Source organism: Trachemys scripta, chromosome 3 (assembly GCF_013100865.1).
Source record: "Trachemys scripta elegans isolate TJP31775 chromosome 3, CAS_Tse_1.0, whole genome shotgun sequence".
NCBI lineage: Eukaryota > Metazoa > Chordata > Testudines > Emydidae > Trachemys > Trachemys scripta.
In genome coordinates this window covers 147348014-147365218 of record NC_048300.1, presented here as the reverse complement: position 1 = coordinate 147365218, position 17205 = coordinate 147348014, and the positions used below count along the sequence as shown (strand labels likewise).

The 17205-nt window shown below is 48.0% G+C and overlaps 1 protein-coding gene across 1 annotated transcript; it reads right to left on the bottom strand.

Annotated features, from left to right (window-relative positions):
* Positions 1-12165: 12165 nt before the first annotated feature.
* Positions 12166-16750, bottom strand: EEF1A1 (eukaryotic translation elongation factor 1 alpha 1). Its single transcript, XM_034766202.1, has 8 exons — positions 16600-16750; positions 15608-15797; positions 14618-14797; positions 14220-14516; positions 13846-13996; positions 13335-13591; positions 12903-13137; positions 12166-12566 (listed from the first exon to the last, which is right to left on the bottom strand). Exons 2-8 carry the CDS (start codon positions 15749-15751, stop codon positions 12442-12444), a joined length of 1389 nt encoding a protein of 462 aa, XP_034622093.1. The 5' UTR covers positions 15752-15797; positions 16600-16750; the 3' UTR covers positions 12166-12441.
* Between the last annotated feature and the right edge of the window lie 455 nt (positions 16751-17205).

Genomic DNA, 17205 nt, shown 5'->3' with positions numbered 1-17205 from the left:
GCTGGTTTAAACCGGCCCTCAAGCTCCTACTGGGAAGTGGGGTCTGGGGCTTGCCCCGCTCCCGCACTCCAGCTGGGGAACGGGGTCGGAGGCTGTTCTGCGCACTTCTGTCAAGGCTCCTGGAAGCAGCAGCATGTCCCCTCTCCGGCTCCTATGTTTAGGGGTAGCCAGGGGGCTCCATGTGCTGCCCCAACCCCAAGCGCCACCCCCGCATGTCCCATTCGCCAGGAACTGCGGTTAATGGGAGCTGCAGGGACGGTGCCTGCGGATGGGGCAGCGCGCAGAGCCGCCTGGCCCCACCTCCGCGTAGGAGCCGGAGGGGGGACATACCGCTGCTTCCAGGAGCTGTTTCAGGTAAGTGGCGCCCGGAGCCTGCACCTCTGACCTCCTCCCATGCCCCAACCACCTGCCCCAGCCCTGATCCCTCTCCTGCACCCCAGCCCGGAGCTGCCTCCTGCACCCTGAACTCATTTCTGGCCCTACCCCAGAGCCCGCATCCCCAGACAGAGCCCTCACCCCCACATTTTCCAACCCCAATTTCATGAGCATTCATGGCCCACCATACAATTTCCATACCAAGATGTGGCCCTCGGGCCAAAAAGTTTGACCAGCACTGCTTTATAAAGACTAGAAGTCCAATGGCTAGGGCACTAGTCTGGAACTCTATGACACTAAGCTGGGGGCAGAGGTAGATACGCTGGAGGGTAGGGATAGGGTCCAGAGTGACCTAGACAAACTGGAGGGTTGGGCCAAAAGAAATCTGATGAAGTTCAACAAGAACAAGTGCAGAGTCCTGCACTTAGGAAGGAAGAATCCCATGCACCGCTACAGGATGGCAACCGACTGGCTAAGCGGCAGTTCTGCAGAAAATGACCTGGGGATTACTGTTGGACTAGATGACCTCCTGAGGTCTCTTCCAACCGTAATCTTCTATGATTGTGTGACTCAGGGGAAGCTGGATTCAATTCCTTATGCTGCCACAGATTTATTGTGACTTATGGCTTGTCTACACTGGCAATTTACAGTGCTGCAATTTTCTGGTTTGGGTGTGAACCCCCCACCCACCCCAAGTGCAGCAAGTTTCAACGTTGTAAAGCGCTAGTGTAAACTGCACCAGCGCTGGAGCTGTGCCCCTTGTGGAGGTGGGTTTTTTAGAGCACTGGGAGAGCTCTCTCCCAGCGCTGCGCCGTGACCCCACAAGGGTACGGTAAAGCGCTGCTGTAGCATTGCCAGTGTAGACTAGCCCTTAGGGCAGGGGTAGGCAACCTATGGCACGCGTGCCGAAAGCGGCACGCGAGCTGATTTTCAGTGCCACTCACGCTGCCCGGATCCCGACCACCGGTCCGGGGGGCTCTGCATTTTAATTTAATTTTAAATGAAGCTTCTTAAACATTTTAAAAACCTTATTTACTTTACATACAACAATAGTTTAGTTATATATTATAGACTTATAGAAAGAGACCTTCTAAAAACGTTAAAATGTATTACTGGCAGGTGAAACCTTAAATTAGAGTGAATGAATGAAGACTCGGCACACCACTTCTGAAAGGTTGTTTTTTCACACCCCTGAGCGCAGCAAGTTGCAGCGCTGTACACTGCCAGTGTAGCCAAGGCCTATGTGAATTACCTATCTCACAGAAATGTTGCGAAGCTGGCTAAAGACTGTGAGGTGCTCAGCAATTATGGTAATGAAGGGGGGCATAGAAGTACTTGAGAGAGGTGACAAAATACCCAACCACTCACTGATTTAAATGAAGTAGCGTCTATACAGTGCCAGAGTGTGCTTGGGGCAGCACCTGGAGGGGGGCGGCGCGGCGCTCCGGCCCCCGGGGACAGCGGGGCCACGGCCGGGCTCGCCGCCCTCCCCCCGGCGCTCTTACCTCCCCCCCGGCACCCTCCCCCCAGCCGCCGGGGGGAGAGCGGCGAGCCCTGGCTGGGGCTCTCCCCTGCCCCAGCCCCCGGGGGGAGGGCGGCAAAAAAGCCAGAGCCGGCCCTGGCTGGAGAATACACCAGAAATAGTGACTGACTGATTTATAATCTACACACTAATTAATGCATGACAAGTGGGGGCACTGGGGTTGTGTGCATGGAATCGAAGGCAGAATTTGGAAGCAAGGTGTTCAGAAATAAGCAGCTGTGAGAACTGAGACTTGGCAAGCAGGCAACCTTCATGAGAACACTAGTAATCAAAGATCTGCTATTGCGGACACTGTTATCCATATGTTTAGTAATAGAATGAAATTACATTAGAATGGGTTTTAGGTACTAGGAAATATCCCTTCTAATATGTCCCAAAAATAGGGAGTGAAGAGACTTGAATCCTGTCTGCACTAGGATTGGGTGGAAACCTGGGTGCTCTGCAGTTGAGTATTTTTATACAGAATCTGAATTTAATGAATCATTATTTTGCACTAAACTATAAACACACTTTCTAAATGCTTTTTCTAAGCCAGTGCAGAGTGGCTCTCTTTTTAATCAACAGTTTAGCTAAAGCTATTTTAAAGTTCAAAGGAACTCCTGTTGATATCTTCACCCTCTCTCTCTTTTTTGCTCCTGGCGGATAACATATGCTTCTCTGAGTTCTTTCTTGTTAGTTGTCATTCAGTAAGAGAATCCTTTGTATCCCCTTCCTTCAATAGAGTACATATTAAGGGCAAACTACTGCTACAAAGGCAAACAAGAATGTTTGCCAATAAAATAGCTAGAGACCAGAAGAGGTGAGATGGACTATAATGCCACAGCATGGAGCTCCTACATTTTCTTATGGGGTGCAGACAATTCAGCGAATCTCACAATTCAGTTTTGTAGAAGAAAATTGGAACCTCCAGACAAGATGTTGCCCCAAACTGAATTTGGAATGGGTTGATTGTAAAAGGAAGGGGGGGAAACATCTACAAACTGGCAGGTACTGTGGCTTATCGAGGTGATCTGGCAATGAAGGTTGTGCACATCTTGAATGTGTTGTCATACCTGTAACCGGTTCAGCTATGAAGGAGATGCTGCCCTTTCAACAAGACTGTTTGCTCTCCTCCTGTCCACACTGCTGCAGCATGCTCTATTTTGGGGAGAGGGAAAGCCATGCAGAAGCTGTGCAGGATGATGCAGATGGGGGAGAAGTGAAGGCAGCATGCCATGTATCACATTTGGTCAGTACTGGCTCCCCATTCAATTTCAGTTCCATTTTAATATCCTTCCCCTAGCTTTAAAACCCTCAATGAGCCACGCCTCTTACTCCAGCCTGGCAGCTATAATTGATTGTCCCCTGGCTAACACTATTGGTGCCTGGCAGAATGGCCTTTTTGAGGACAGGCCCTAAGCCATGGAACTTCCCTGCCAATTGCAATAAAGGAGCATCTGCTGTGTGCTTTGGGTTAGTTTGCTCCGAAATGTCCGTAAGATAGCAGAAAGAGAAGCTGCTATTCCGCATTCCACGTTTTATTACACACACGTATAGGGAATACATTCTTGCTGCAAGGTCCTGGCCGCCCTTTGTGCTGCAGTTATACTTTGTAATCAAGTGTCTGTTTCACAAAGCTCTGAGACGTGCCACGGGGGGGAGCTGAATAACCACTTTGCTGTCCGAGCAGGAGCAATAGCTCCAAAGTCTTACTCAGCATTTGTCCAGTGATTCATTGTGTAAATATAACAGCAGCTGTGTAGGGAACCAGGCTGGACTGGTAACAGATTCCAACCCAGATCCCTCAATAAAACCTCACCTGTTTTTCATGCCGCACTTAATGTAAGACCATGTAAAACTGATTTTATTTTTTAACATTGTTTTAAACATGTCACCCTCCTATGAGCTTGCTAAGAAAACTTTTTTTAAAAAAAAAGAAAATTATTATAAGCAGGGACTGGAGACTGTCAAAAATGGATTATTTTGGGTAAATATTTTAATAATTAAAAAGCCCAAGATTTAAAAACAGGAATTGGGAAACTGGATAACATCGGATGACAGAAATTCAGGTGGGAAAAGCAAACTCATTACAGCAAGACTCCTTGGCATTACTGAGTTTGTTAAAGGCAGAGGTGGAAGTGACGGTGAGGCACAAGGATGGACGGATCCTTCAGAAAGCAATCGCTGGCCTTGTGAGAATGTACCTTCTAACTTAGCCAAACAACAGGCTTCCTGTTAGTTCTTTTGCCTCCTGTATGCAGTGGCGGATTAGCTACCCAGCACCAAGCGGGACAAGGACCCCCGCCACACACACACGTCCCCCAGCAGCCCCGATCCTGGCAGACAGGGCCAGCTTTAGGCCAATTCCACCAATTCCTCCGAATCGGGCCCCACGCTTAAGAGGGCCCCACGCCCAGTGGCAGGGTCGCCCAGAGTGGGGGGCTAGTGGCAGAGAATCTCTTCCCTGGCTAGAGGCACCTTTTTAATTTTTACTCACCCGGCAGCACTCCAGGTCTTTGGCAGTGGGTCCTTCACTTGCTCCGGGTCTTTGGCAGCACTTTGGCGGCGGGTCCTTCAGTGCCACCGAAGACCCGGAGCGAGTGAAGGACCCGCCGCCAAAGACTAGGAGCGCGGCCCGGTGAGTACAAGCCTCACGTGTTTTTTTTAATGTTTTTTTTTTTTTAGTCATCCCTGTCGGAGCCCCGTGGAAACTGTTTGAATCGGGCCCCGCACTTCCTAAAGCCGGCCCTGCTGGCAGAAGCCACAGCATGGGGTGAGAGAAGCCACAGCATGGGGTGAGAGAAGCCCCAGCACCCTGACCCTGGTTCCCCACAGAAGCATGGGTCGGGGGATGTCAGGGGAAGACCCCGGCTCCCCACTGCAGCCCTGGGACTCGCAGCGCTCTCAGTCCCTGCTGCAGCCTGGGGCCATGGCATGGGGACAGAGCTTTTCCAGTCTTTGGGCTGCGAGGGGGGGTGGGAGGGGGTGGGGCGAGGCACAGAAAGGAGCAAAAGGGGTTGGAGGTGAAATGGGGGGGGGGAAACCCTGTGTGGAACAGGGTCGAGCCAGAGGGAAGAGGCAGAAAGGGGTGGGGCTGTGGGTGAGGCTGCAGGCAGAAGGGGTGGAAAGGGGGCAGCCCCACCCTGGCCCAGGGCCCCAGGAAACCTTAATCTGCCTGCATGGTGGAGGCAAGTGTCACAGCCCTCGTTTAGGTGTGAGAGGCAAGTGAGGGAGCAAATGAAGGGATGAGAAGCAGCCCGCAGCATAGACACACACAATGAGACATGGAAAACGGTGCCAGCTTTGTGCTCAAGGGCTCCGGCCTTTTGCCACCATTCAGAGCTGTGCTTGTTTGGAGTGAGTTTCTCTTTCTAGGACTGAGATCAGTTTCTGTGCCCTGCATTTGACTCCTCCCTTATATATTACGTATGTGTCCATCCCCTGCCAGGGCAGTCTTGCCAATGGGGAAATGGCTCTGTGCTGTGTCTGAACTTACGTTTAATGTGAACCCTGCTGTAGAAGGGCAGTTGTAATGGATGGGCCCCTGGGCTTCAATCAGTCATCTGAAGCACTGAGGCTTCAAGACAAGCTTTTTCTTAGTCTCGCTCCTCCTATAACGTCTCCTCAGACAAAGCGACTTGTTTCCCCCTATGCAAAGTTTGTCATCCTTACAGCCTCTTGGCTGCCTGCAGGTATGTAGGCCCAGCTTCACAGGGGCTGCTTCTATTCAGCAGCCCAGAACACAAGCCAAAGGGAAAGCAGGGCTAATGCTTAGCTGAGGGGGAAGGGAGCTGTGCCACAGCCTCAGGCTGCCTCACAAGTAGCATTTAACATGCTACTCACCCAGTTAACATTCCACGCACACGCCCAGCTTAGGACGGGGAGGTTCTGAGAAAACCAGATGTCACCTTTCCCAGCAAAATTACTTTTTAATTAACTGGATGGAGAAAAGGCACCAACATTCGTGCTCATGTTAATGCTTCCACCCGCTCACTTTGAGGAGAACAGACATGCTCAGGCGACAGAGACGCGACAAAGAGGGAAAGAAAGGCCACAACAGTCCAGCCAACAACTATGTCACCTCCAAGATTACACCTATCATGTCTGTGGGAAAAATCTGCAGGGCACCACTTGGGCTCCTCAGCCACCTAAAACCCCACCAATGAACTCCCTGGCAGACATCATCCTTGTACGAAGGGATAGCCGAAGAATATAACTTTCCTTACCATCCATCAGCAAAAGGTGACATATTTATATGCTCAGCCAATGGCCAAGCCCATCAGCAAAAAGGTTACCTGGTGTCTGGAAAGATTACATCTCCCCTCAATCTTCCTTGGATCTTACACTTGCGAGTTTATCCTGTGACCTAGCCTATTATGGTAAGGCAGCCACTTTCAAACTTTTTGAGCCGAGCCCTCTCTCCTCCCGTTTGAGTTACAATTTTTGGTTGTGCCCCCCCGCCATACCCATCCCTCCCCTCTCAGGATTTGAGGGTGGAGACAGGCACACGAGCGATGGTCCCTAGGGGCAAAGCCAGTACTAGATGCAGAAGCTGCCAGGAGTGAAAATCAGCATGGCCATGGTGGATGTTGACACTGACCCACAGCACCACCTCTACCGCTGAGGTGAGTTGAGGTAGAGGTGGTGAGCCTGCCCCCAGCCGCCTGGCATCACCCCTTGCCACCCTGAACATTGTGCTGAGCCCCCTCTGCCCCATAGTTAGAAAACCTCTGCTGTAAGAACTATATTGGGAAAAAGTTAATCTGAGCCTTTGTCTATAACAGTGGTGGGCAATCTGCGGCCTGTCAGGGTAATCCGCTGGCAGGCTGCGAGACAGTTTGTTTACATTGACCATCTTCAGGTAGGGCCACCAACAGCCTGTTCACCGTTCCTGGCCAATGGGAGCTGCGGGAAGCGGCATGGGCTGGCCATTTAACAGACTTGTTCCTAATTGTATTAAACTAAACTTTCAGTTTAAACCACTTACTTTAGCCTGTCACTAAAATCTGTTTCAAATAACACCTTCAGTTAAATAGCTGCAAGTCAGCTCGCAGTCAAGCCTGAACAAAGATAATTGTTAGTTGCCTGCCATAAGTGGAGAGAAATTTAAAGCACCCTTACCAGATCAGCATCCCACTCACAAGTTTTCTAACAATGACCTGTTTTCCCATTTTTTGGTGCTTCATGCCCACATTAGTTAAAACTGTTTCATAGGGTTATGGTAGTTAGGGAAGCACCAGCCTGAGGTTAAACACAATACCTGATGCATAGCTTTGGGGATTTAAAAAAAATATTTACATGTTTATAAGTTTATCTATTAAAAACTAGAAATCTCGGATGTGCAACAGAAATTAGAGAGAGCCTAGGTCTCCTAACTTCATCTCTAGTTTCACTCTTTGTAGGTCAGTATCCAAGAGTTATTTACAACTCTGATCATTCCAATTTAAAATAAATCTGATAGGGGGCTTCTACTACTTTCCCCATAGGCTATGCAGGGGTCAGCAACCTACGGCACGCATGCCAAAGGCGGCACGCAAGCTGATTTTGCCTGGCATGCAGCTGTCAGCCAGGGTCCTGGCCGCCGGCCCTGCTCAGCCCAGGCCGGCAGGAGGCTGAGCAGGGCCGGGACCCCAGACTGGCAGCAGGCGTGCCCCCCCGGCACTCCCCTCACTACGCTTGGGTTCTGCAGCTCCCGGGAGCGTGAGCTGCCGCTGCCCGTCCTGGAGCTCCCCCCTCCTGCTGCCTCAGCACTCTGCCAGCATCTGACCGGCATGGGCATGGCAAGGGGAGTCCTGGGGGGCAGTCAGGGAGCAGGGGGAGGATTGGAAGGGTCGAAAGTTCTGGGGATCCTGTCAGAGGGCGGGGAGTGGTTGGATGGGGCATGGGAGTCCTGGGGGTCTGTCTGCCGGGCTTGGGCCGCTGCAGCAGCTCGGCAGGGAGAAGCCGCCTTTCAAAGGCACCAGAGAGCCAGAGTGTCCCGCTTGCGGCAGCAGTGAGCCCCAGCCATGGCGGAGCCTGCGCAGTGCAGGGGGGCAGCAGCCCTGCAAAGGCTGCGGCCTGGCGCCATCCCCCCCTCCAACCCCCGGAGGCTCCTGCAGGCTGCAACAGATGCATGCGGGCACCAGCCCCCATGCGCCCCCCGGCTCCCTTCTCGCCTAGGGTTACCATATTTCAACAATCAAAAGAGAGGATGGAGGGGGGGGAGCCCCACCCCCATCCACTCCTTCCCACTCCCTGACTGCCCCCTCAGAACCCGCAACTCTCCCCTGATCCTTGTCCCCTGACTGACCCCTCCTGGGACCCCTGCCCCTAACTGCCCCCAGAACTGTACCCCCCTACCTGTCCCCTGACTGCCCCGAGCCTTATCCACCCCTCCACCCCCAAAGCCAGTGAATGGACTTGGGGCAGGGTGGGAAGGTCTCGCGGGGGTGCTGTGCACCCTCCAGGGGAGTTCATGGGGTGGGGAGGGGGGAACCTGGTCTGGGGAGCAGCCCCTGGGCATGGCTCACCCCTGGGGTCTATAAAGGCTTGTTGGTATTTGCCCCTCAATGAACCGATGTGGGCGGGGGTGGGGAGGGGGAGAGAAGGTGGAAGTTTCACCTCGGGCACAAAATATCCTTGCACCGGCCCTGCCCCAGGGGGTGCATGCACCCCTGGTTAAGATCCACTGCACTAAAGTGTTAAGGTCCGAATTTTAAATTTAAATGAAGCTTCTTAAACATTTTAAAAAACTTGTTTACTTTACATACAACAATAGTTTATAAACTTATAGAGACCTTCTAAAAACGTTAAAATGTAGTACTGGCATACGAAACCTTAAATTAGAGGTAATAAATGAAGACTCGGCACACCACTTCTGAAAGGTTGTCGACCCCTGGGCTATTGTAATAATGTTTACCATTCAAGTAGGATTATCAAAGCATTGCACACTATCCCTCAGTATTTGAGATTTGTTAATTTGAATATTAAGTTATTTATATTAAGGACAGCATGACAGCTGGGAAGAACACATCCTGGGAAATAAAGAATCAGAGATCAGATGCAGTTCTCACCTATGGAATTTATTAGGTTGACTAAAGTAGTCTTAAACCCAAAATTTTGCTTCTAAAATCTGAGATGCTTTTACATATGTTCTTAGATTTTTAAGTGTCTCCCACAGTAGTGTATTAGATCATAAAAACCAGAAAGCAAAACTAGCCTAGTTACACTGCCAAATCTGAAAGTACTCAAAAATAAAGTCCCAGCATAAATGGTGAAAAGTTAAACTGTAAATTGTTTTTAATAATCAAAGGTGGCATTTTAGCAACACAGGCAGAAGGGCCTACAGTTAGAGTTTGGAGAATTCAGACAATACACACAAAAATGTTACTAGGCTCTTGCCTTTTGACCTAAAATTGTTCTGAAGTTTCTCTCCCCACCCATACACAAAAAACCCCAAACAATTAACATTTAACCAACTTTGGGATTTATTTTTGCCAGTTTTTAGCTTGTCAGATCTTTTCTCATTCGAGTCTCTGGTCAGCTAGGTTTTAGGTCTGAATTCTCCTCCCTGCATTTCCCTCATGCTGCAGCATTCTTTCTATTTGAGGGAAATGACTTTTATTTCAGAATTTACAGATCATGTGAAAATAGCATCCAAAAAATGAATAAATAAAAGGTTCCACAGCAAGCATCCATCTTTCTGCCCTCCTTCTCTGCCAGTTGTTCATCAGCCAGCCACATTTAATCTGCCAGCAACTGCTACGCTATAAGCTAAATCTCTTGGCAGTCTTTTTGCCTCTAGAAACTTTTGATGTTGAATCACCTCCTTCCTACAAACTAATTTCCAAGCCACTAGAGAGCAAGGTTTTTAAGGGCAAGGTTCGTAATGAAAAACCTAGCTTGGTGGAAACTAAGCTTTCAACATACAGAGAAAGGTGACCAGACAACAGAGTGACATATTGTATCTGTACTTTGTCCTAACGTGGTATTAATGCAAAAACCAGCAGCTACTCCCTAAAGGCTAGTTGCATATTCATATTATAAATTCATATCAAGATCTTCCCTCAGAAGTCTACTAAGACATACTTTAAAGAGAGTACACTCAAGCTGTGGTGGTTTTACTAGGTTTTTCATTCTAATTGAACAGGATCCTATTTTTACCAGCATCAGTATTTTTCTTTTATCAAATTAGTTACAATTCCTAAAGTGTCATGGTTGGAGAACAATTCAGAAAAGTTTTATTTTAGCCAGAATTTGCACAGCATTATCTTTTTAAATATTGCAACAGCTTATGGGACATGTATACACAATCTAGAATTTTACATGTGTTAAAATTATCTTTCAGCTATTAGTAATACAGAAACCTAAGTCAACACTGAAAAATTAAACTTTCATTATTCCTTTTAAAATACTATCTTCCTGAAGGAGGAAGAAATAAAAGATTCCTCACCTCTGCAATGTATGTCAAAGGTCCCCCTCCCCACCACTAGTGAATTGGTTTATTGGATTAAAGACTATGTGGAAACATAACTGAGGTTGGCCAGAAGGGATGGCTTAAGACAAAACGGTATGAATAGCTTGATATTATCCAGGAAATGTATCTTAAGGTATGAAACTAACTGTTTTTGTAACAATTTGATTAGCTGAGGGATGGGTGGGGAAAATGAAGTCCGTACAGAAATACACTAGCCTTTCACTAGCTGCAGTGGGCCGTAAGTGAAGGAAAAAGGTATGTTGCAGATGAAAATACAAGTCTGACTACAAAGTTGGTGCCAATCTTTTAGCAATACTAACCATGCAGCCAAAGTTTAATAATCTTTGCTACCTTGTTTGCAGAGGCTGTGGAAAGAATGTATGTGAAAGATTGATATAGTAATTTTGCATCATTGTGCAACTGAAACCTTTTGATTAACTTAAGTACTGAGTGATGCGTCTGCTTTACAGGTACTCTGGCCCTTGCCAAACTAATTGTAACTTGAATGTTGTTGCCAGTTAGACAAAGTGGGTATTTACCCACAAAAGCTTATGCTCCAATACATCTGTTAGTTGCTAAGGTGTCACAGGACTCTTTGGTACCACTTTGTATTTCATACAGAATTTTTTTTTGGGGGGGAGGGGCTGGTAATGGATTATACAGCTACTAGTTAAGAGTTAGCACTGTGATGGGATCAGGAAAACTTTTAAACAGAACTGGGCCAGATTCAGACCTTCTGTAAACAAGTCCATTGACATCAATGAAGTTCTTCCCCAGGTTTAAATTTGGTTTCTTTGGCATTTTAATATCCAATTCAAACAGACAGAAAATCAGTTCTCTCAAGCTTTGTTGAAGACTTCCAAGCCCCAGTAGGCCTAACCTTATTTAAGTAGGTTACTTGGTTTAAAACTAAATACTAGTTCTATTCTCCAAGTTTACTCATGAGTAAGATTTTGTAAGTAGTGGTTTTCAGTGCTTTTATGTCAAACTTCAGTATGTTAAGTGTAACTAACTTAAATAACTTTATTTGAATAGAATTTGACTAGTGTCACCTGAGATGTGAAACAGGCTCATAGCTTTCAAAGCAACCTCCATGACTGTCTTTTGCTCTAGATTCCAAGTGTGCCAATCTATGGTACTAAAATTAAAAAATATTCTAGCAATTTAAATAGTATTTCTTGGAAATTCAACAATTAAACAGTTACTTAGATTTAAAATCGGTCATTTACACAGGTTGATTTCAGCAACAAAATTTAGATAAGTCTGAAAGCTGCAGTAAACTTAACTATGCGAGTCATCTGGAATACACTGAATTCAAACTATTAAGTAAATGCATGGGTGTACTGTTTACACACCTATCCATTTAAGTTATGGACAACTAGAAAACAAAGTGGAAATTGAGCTCATCAAGTGTGTGCAAGATGTCCCAACTAATCTAGCTGTACTTGACAAAGAAAACAAGTTTACCCTTTGAAGTTACTGTCCATCCCACCTTCCTCAGTTTAAAAAAAAAGTCTGTTTACTGAATGCATTGTAGAATGCACCACTCTGCAATACACTGGACAAATTGGATGCAGTAATGTAACAGATCTTCAGTCAGTCAATGAGGAAGTGTTTAAGGACTTGTAAAATGGATAAAAAATTTGAAGCTGAATCCCACTATACTGTGAAGGGACATTCAGCAGAGACTCAATTTTTATTTCTGCTTTGCAGTTCACCTTTAACTCAAGCAAACAAAATATTTGAATTTTACTCTAATAAATTGGATATAGCTTTCCTATAGAGTCAACATTAATCCAAAGAACACACAAACTTAGCATTAAACTTTGTTTTTAATGGTCTCAAATTTTGTGACAGATTTTTGGTCAAGTTGTTTCCATTAAAAAATTTACTGGTTTAAAAACTAATAACTTAAACTGCCACGAAACAAATGGTCCACAAACATTCCTTTCCTTCTGAAGCTTTTACGATGCATTGTAATCATTAACCAGTCTTTTACTATTAAACTTAAATGGCCAATTGAGACAAACAGTTCTGAGACTGTTCTTCCACCGATTAAGACTGAGGTGGCAGCTGATGTACAGAATTTTCATTTAGCCTTCTGAGCCTTCTGGGCGGACTTTGTGACCTTGCCAGCTCCAGCAGCTTTCTTATCAACTGCCTTGATGACACCAACAGCAACAGTCTGTCTCATGTCACGCACAGCAAAACGACCTGGAAACAAAATGACAACATTTTATAATTTTGTATGGGAGTATACAGATTCACACCCTGAATGAGGCAACCTCTGCACAGCACCACCACACAGGGTATGTCAGGAAGTAAAAATATAAAAATGAAACTGCAGGTATCTGAATGTAAAATGGAATTTGGCCTCCACCCATTTTAAAAGGGTTATGGAGCACTGGGCAAAATCTTATAGCAAGCTTAAAAGTTTCAATGACACCTCAAAGTAAGTGGATGTCACCCATGAAACAACTAAGATTTCTAAAAGAGCATGGCACTAACATGCCATGAATTTACAAGTAGTTATTTTAGTGGACCACTTACCCAGAGGAGGGTAGTCCGAGAAGCTCTCAACACACATGGGTTTGCCTGGGACCATGTCAACGATGGCTGCATCTCCAGATTTCAGGAATTTAGGACCATCTTCCAATTTCTTACCAGAACGACGATCAATTTTCTCTTTCAGTTCAGCAAATTTGCAAGCAATGTGAGCAGTGTGGCAATCCAGCACAGGGGCATAACCAGCACTAATTTGGCCTGGGTGGTTCAGGATGATGACCTGTAAGGAAAAAAAAAACAGTAACTTTTCAAGCATAACTGATGGTTATTTGTTGGGTTAAACTATTTAAAAAACCAGGAGTACTTTATCTTCTAGAGATGAACTTCAAAATATTCAATTCAAAAAAGATGACCAGCCAATATTTGCATCAATCCATAACTAAGTTTCAAACATCTTCAAGTGATTCTGAAAAGTACCTGGGCAGTGAAGCCAGCAGCTTCCATTGGGGGGTCATTCTTGCTGTCACCAGCAACATTACCACGGCGAACATCTTTCACAGACACGTTCTTGACATTGAAGCCAACATTGTCACCAGGCAGAGCTTCACTCAAAGCCTCATGATGCATCTCAACAGATTTTACTTCAGTTGTTACATTGACAGGGGCAAATGTTACCACCATGCCTGGCTTCAGGATGCCAGTTTCCACACGACCAACTGGAACAGTACCAATACCTGAAAAGAAAAGAAAAAAAGCAACTCTAGGATGTTTACACTCCTTCCAATTTAACTATGGTCTTATACAAACAGGTAGGACACTTACAAAAACACATTCTCCTGCTAAAGAATAAAAAACATTCTGGCAAGTGTTGCAATTTCTGCTTTTTAAAGAGCTAGTGACAGCCTATCAATCTGACAGATTGTTGTATTTTAAAAAGCTTACTACTGGAGGAAAAGTTACATAACTATTCTTCACACAAAATACTTACCACCAATTTTGTAGACATCTTGCAGAGGCAAACGCAGTGGCTTGTCAGTTGGACGAGTTGGTGGCAGTATACTATCCAAAGCTTCTAGCAGGGTAGTTCCACTGGCATTGCCATCCTTACGGGTAACCTTCCATCCCTTAAACCAGGGCATCTAACAAAAAGCAGCACAAATGTAACTTGTATTTAGAAATACTGGAATGTAGAAGAACAAATACATTTAATCCTTGATATCTTTAGGTAATTTGTGAAACATGATCTTGATCAGAGTTTTAAACAGATATAAACTCCATTCAAATGCATTGTTTCTTAACCCTGAAGATTCACCCTGGCTGTCCCTCCAACTTAATTCTAATACACAAGGTAAACAAACTTACGTTAGAGCTAGGCTCCAACATATTGTCTCCGTTCCAACCAGAAATTGGTACAAAAGCTACAGTGTCTGGATTGTAGCCAATTTTCTTAATGTAAGTGCTGACTTCTTTGACAATTTCTTCATATCTCTTCTGGCTGTACGGTGGCTCAGTGGAATCCATCTTGTTCACACCAACAATCAGCTGTTTTACACCCAGTGTGTAGGCCAGAAGGGCATGTTCACGAGTCTGCCCATTCTTGGAGATACCAGCTTCAAACTCACCAACACCAGCAGCAACAATAAGGACAGCACAGTCAGCCTTTGGGGAAAAAGATAAGTTATATTATTTATGATCTATGCAAAAAAAAACTAAATCAGAAAATACTAAAACCCTCAACTGAATTCATAGTGTTTACATACTTGGGAGGTGCCAGTAATCATGTTTTTGATGAAATCTCTGTGTCCAGGAGCATCAATGATGGTGACATAGTACTTGCTTGTTTCAAATTTCCACAAAGAAATATCAATTGTGATACCACGCTCACGCTCAGCCTTCAGCTTGTCCAAAACCCAGGCATATTTGAAGGAACCTTTGCCCATCTACAAAAAAAGTGTAACATTGTTTTAAACTGTCATTTAGAAAGTCAACTAATTTGTATATAGTGAACAGAGAAAATTTCTAATATAGTACAAGGCATCTTTTGCCACTAGTTTTCTGTAATGCCAATACAGCTTTGTCTTGAACACACTTGGCACAACTGGTGAGAGATTCCATCTCTTTTCTCAGTTATTTAACCTATGACACTTTAGCCTTCAGTCTGTTAATTATAGACAACTGATCTTTTAAAGTTAGACCTTGCAAAGACAAGCCCTCATATCAAGTGTCCACTGCAAGTTCTTGTTTTCATACCACTGTAATCTCTTCCACATTTAGAGTATGTGCTATTCACCCACAGACTGTTTCTATAGCTAGTATGTTGTTGTCACTCAATGTATCTTTTGAGATGCAGTCTCTTCTACTACATAGAAACAAAAGTACACCAATGAACATATGGAGCAGGCACATACAGTAACAAATGTTTTTCAACTGGATATAGGAAGAGCCATGTATTCCTCTACCTTTAGAGAAAAAGACTGAATGCAGCAGTTGCTCACACAGAACTGTTTACCATTGCCTGTCTGATTGAACACCCAGCCTGAAGCTGGGAACTCTCAAAATCCCTGCTGTTGCTGAAGTCACTGGATAAATCAGGTATTTTTCTCCCTGTCCTGACAGATGGGTGTAGAGCTACTGTCTGCAGAGTAGTCGAAAAGCGCTGCTTAAGTAACGAGCATTTCACCAACCCAGGCTGCTCTCAGAGCCTCCATTTTGCACTTAACAGGCTACTAGGCTAATTAAATCTTCGGTACCTCCGCAGCTTCCTTCTCGAACTTCTCGATGGTCCTCTTGTCGATGCCCCCGCACTTGTAGATGAGGTGCCCGGTGGTGGTGGACTTGCCGGAGTCGACATGGCCGATGACGACGATGTTGATGTGGGTTTTCTCCTTGCCCATGATGGGTGGCTCGCGGCGTCCGGCTCTTTCGGTACAAAATCAACACCTACGGAGGAGAAAAAGTGCCAGGGATGATCCCGGGCCAGAGCCTCGCTAACGGGGGGAGGCGCCCGGCCTAGGGCGGGGCGGCCTCGAGGCCGTGAGCAGGCCCGGGCGGTACTCTAGGGCCACGGCTCCGCCCACCGCGGGGGGGCTCCACACGCGAGAAGCGCTGCCCCCCCCCCCCCCCGCCGGCTCACTCCCCCGAGCTGCCCGCGGGCTCGAGGCGCTGCCATGCGGCCGGGGCGCGCAGAGCCGGGGCCAGGCCCGGACGGCGGGGCGCGGCTCCTTTGTGTAGCTAACACTCCGCCCGGCCGCCGCGTCCTCCATTTTGTGGAGCTCGCGGAGGAGGGGAGGGAAAGGAAGCGGCCATCTTCGCTGAGCGGGCAGCGGGGAATGGGAGCGGCCCCTACTCCCCACCCAACCCTTCCCGCGCCGCTGGCCGTCCCGCACCACCAGGCCGGGGGGAGAGAATCCAGATGGGGATTCCAGGGCCCCGCATGTAGCAGCCACTCCCCTCCCTGGGGCCCAGACCCCGCAAACGAGGGGTAGCGCGGGGGACACGTCGCCATTTTGTGGGGCCCTCTTTTCCCCTCCCCCACCCACGGGGGGGCCACCGGGGCGCGTTCCCCCTCCCCCCCGCGCGTCCCTTCTCCATCACCAGCCCCGGACCCCCGCACGCACCGCAGCTTCCCCGCGCGGGCCCGCACTCAGCCACCCTGACCCTCGGGCCCGACTGTTCCAGCCACATGGGCCCGGCCTAGCCCGCCCCTCCCCCACCAGGCCTGCGCCACGCGGCCAGCGCTTACCTGCGAGGCGTCGGCAAACCCGTTACGAAAAAGACCGACAACGTGAGCCGCTGCGCTTATATATCCTGCGCGGGGGCGGGGCGTGCGGGACACGTCACCGCCCCAGCGTTCCACTCGCTCCTCCCCGCCGCTCCCACCGCCCCTAGCGTCGGGCCCAGCAGGGAGCGGGGACAAAGTGCTGTGCTCGCCCCGAAACGGGGGGCGGTGCTGCTCGTCGCAGCCCCGCTACCGGCCGCAGGAGGGGCAATCCCTGCGCTGCACCGCTGCGTCTCCCTTCGGGGAGTTTGGTGACGGCCCCGCCTGACCAGAGGCCGGACTCCGGCCTTCGCCTGAATCGCGGCAGAGCCACTTCACCCGCTCGGCGCCGAGCGTGGCTCACTCGCTCCACCCCCGGCCGCCGGGGGCAGCGGCAGAGTCACCGCCGGGCGGCGAGAACTAGAGCTCTCTGCCCCTCCCATCCGCTCCCCATACACTGCCCCTTGCCCATCCCCCACACCCTTCCCCTCCCCCATACAGCCGCACACCCTGTGTGCCCCCCTGCCCCGTGTACCTGTCCCTCCCCCTACAGCCAGCCCCCCAGCCGCTCTGCATCTCTTCCATACAGCC

Excerpts from the sequence above, each read along its gene's own strand:
- EEF1A1 (XM_034766202.1), bottom strand. The coding sequence starts at position 15,751 with ATGGGCAAGGAGAAAACCCACATCAACATCGTCGTCATCGGCCATGTC. Across the intron at positions 14,798-15,607 it reads TCGAGAAGGAAGCTGCGGAG|ATGGGCAAAGGTTCCTTCAA; the intron begins GTACCGAAGATT and ends CTTTTTTTGTAG. Across the intron at positions 13,592-13,845 it reads AGATGTCTACAAAATTGGTG|GTATTGGTACTGTTCCAGTT; the intron begins GTAAGTATTTTG and ends TTTTCTTTTCAG.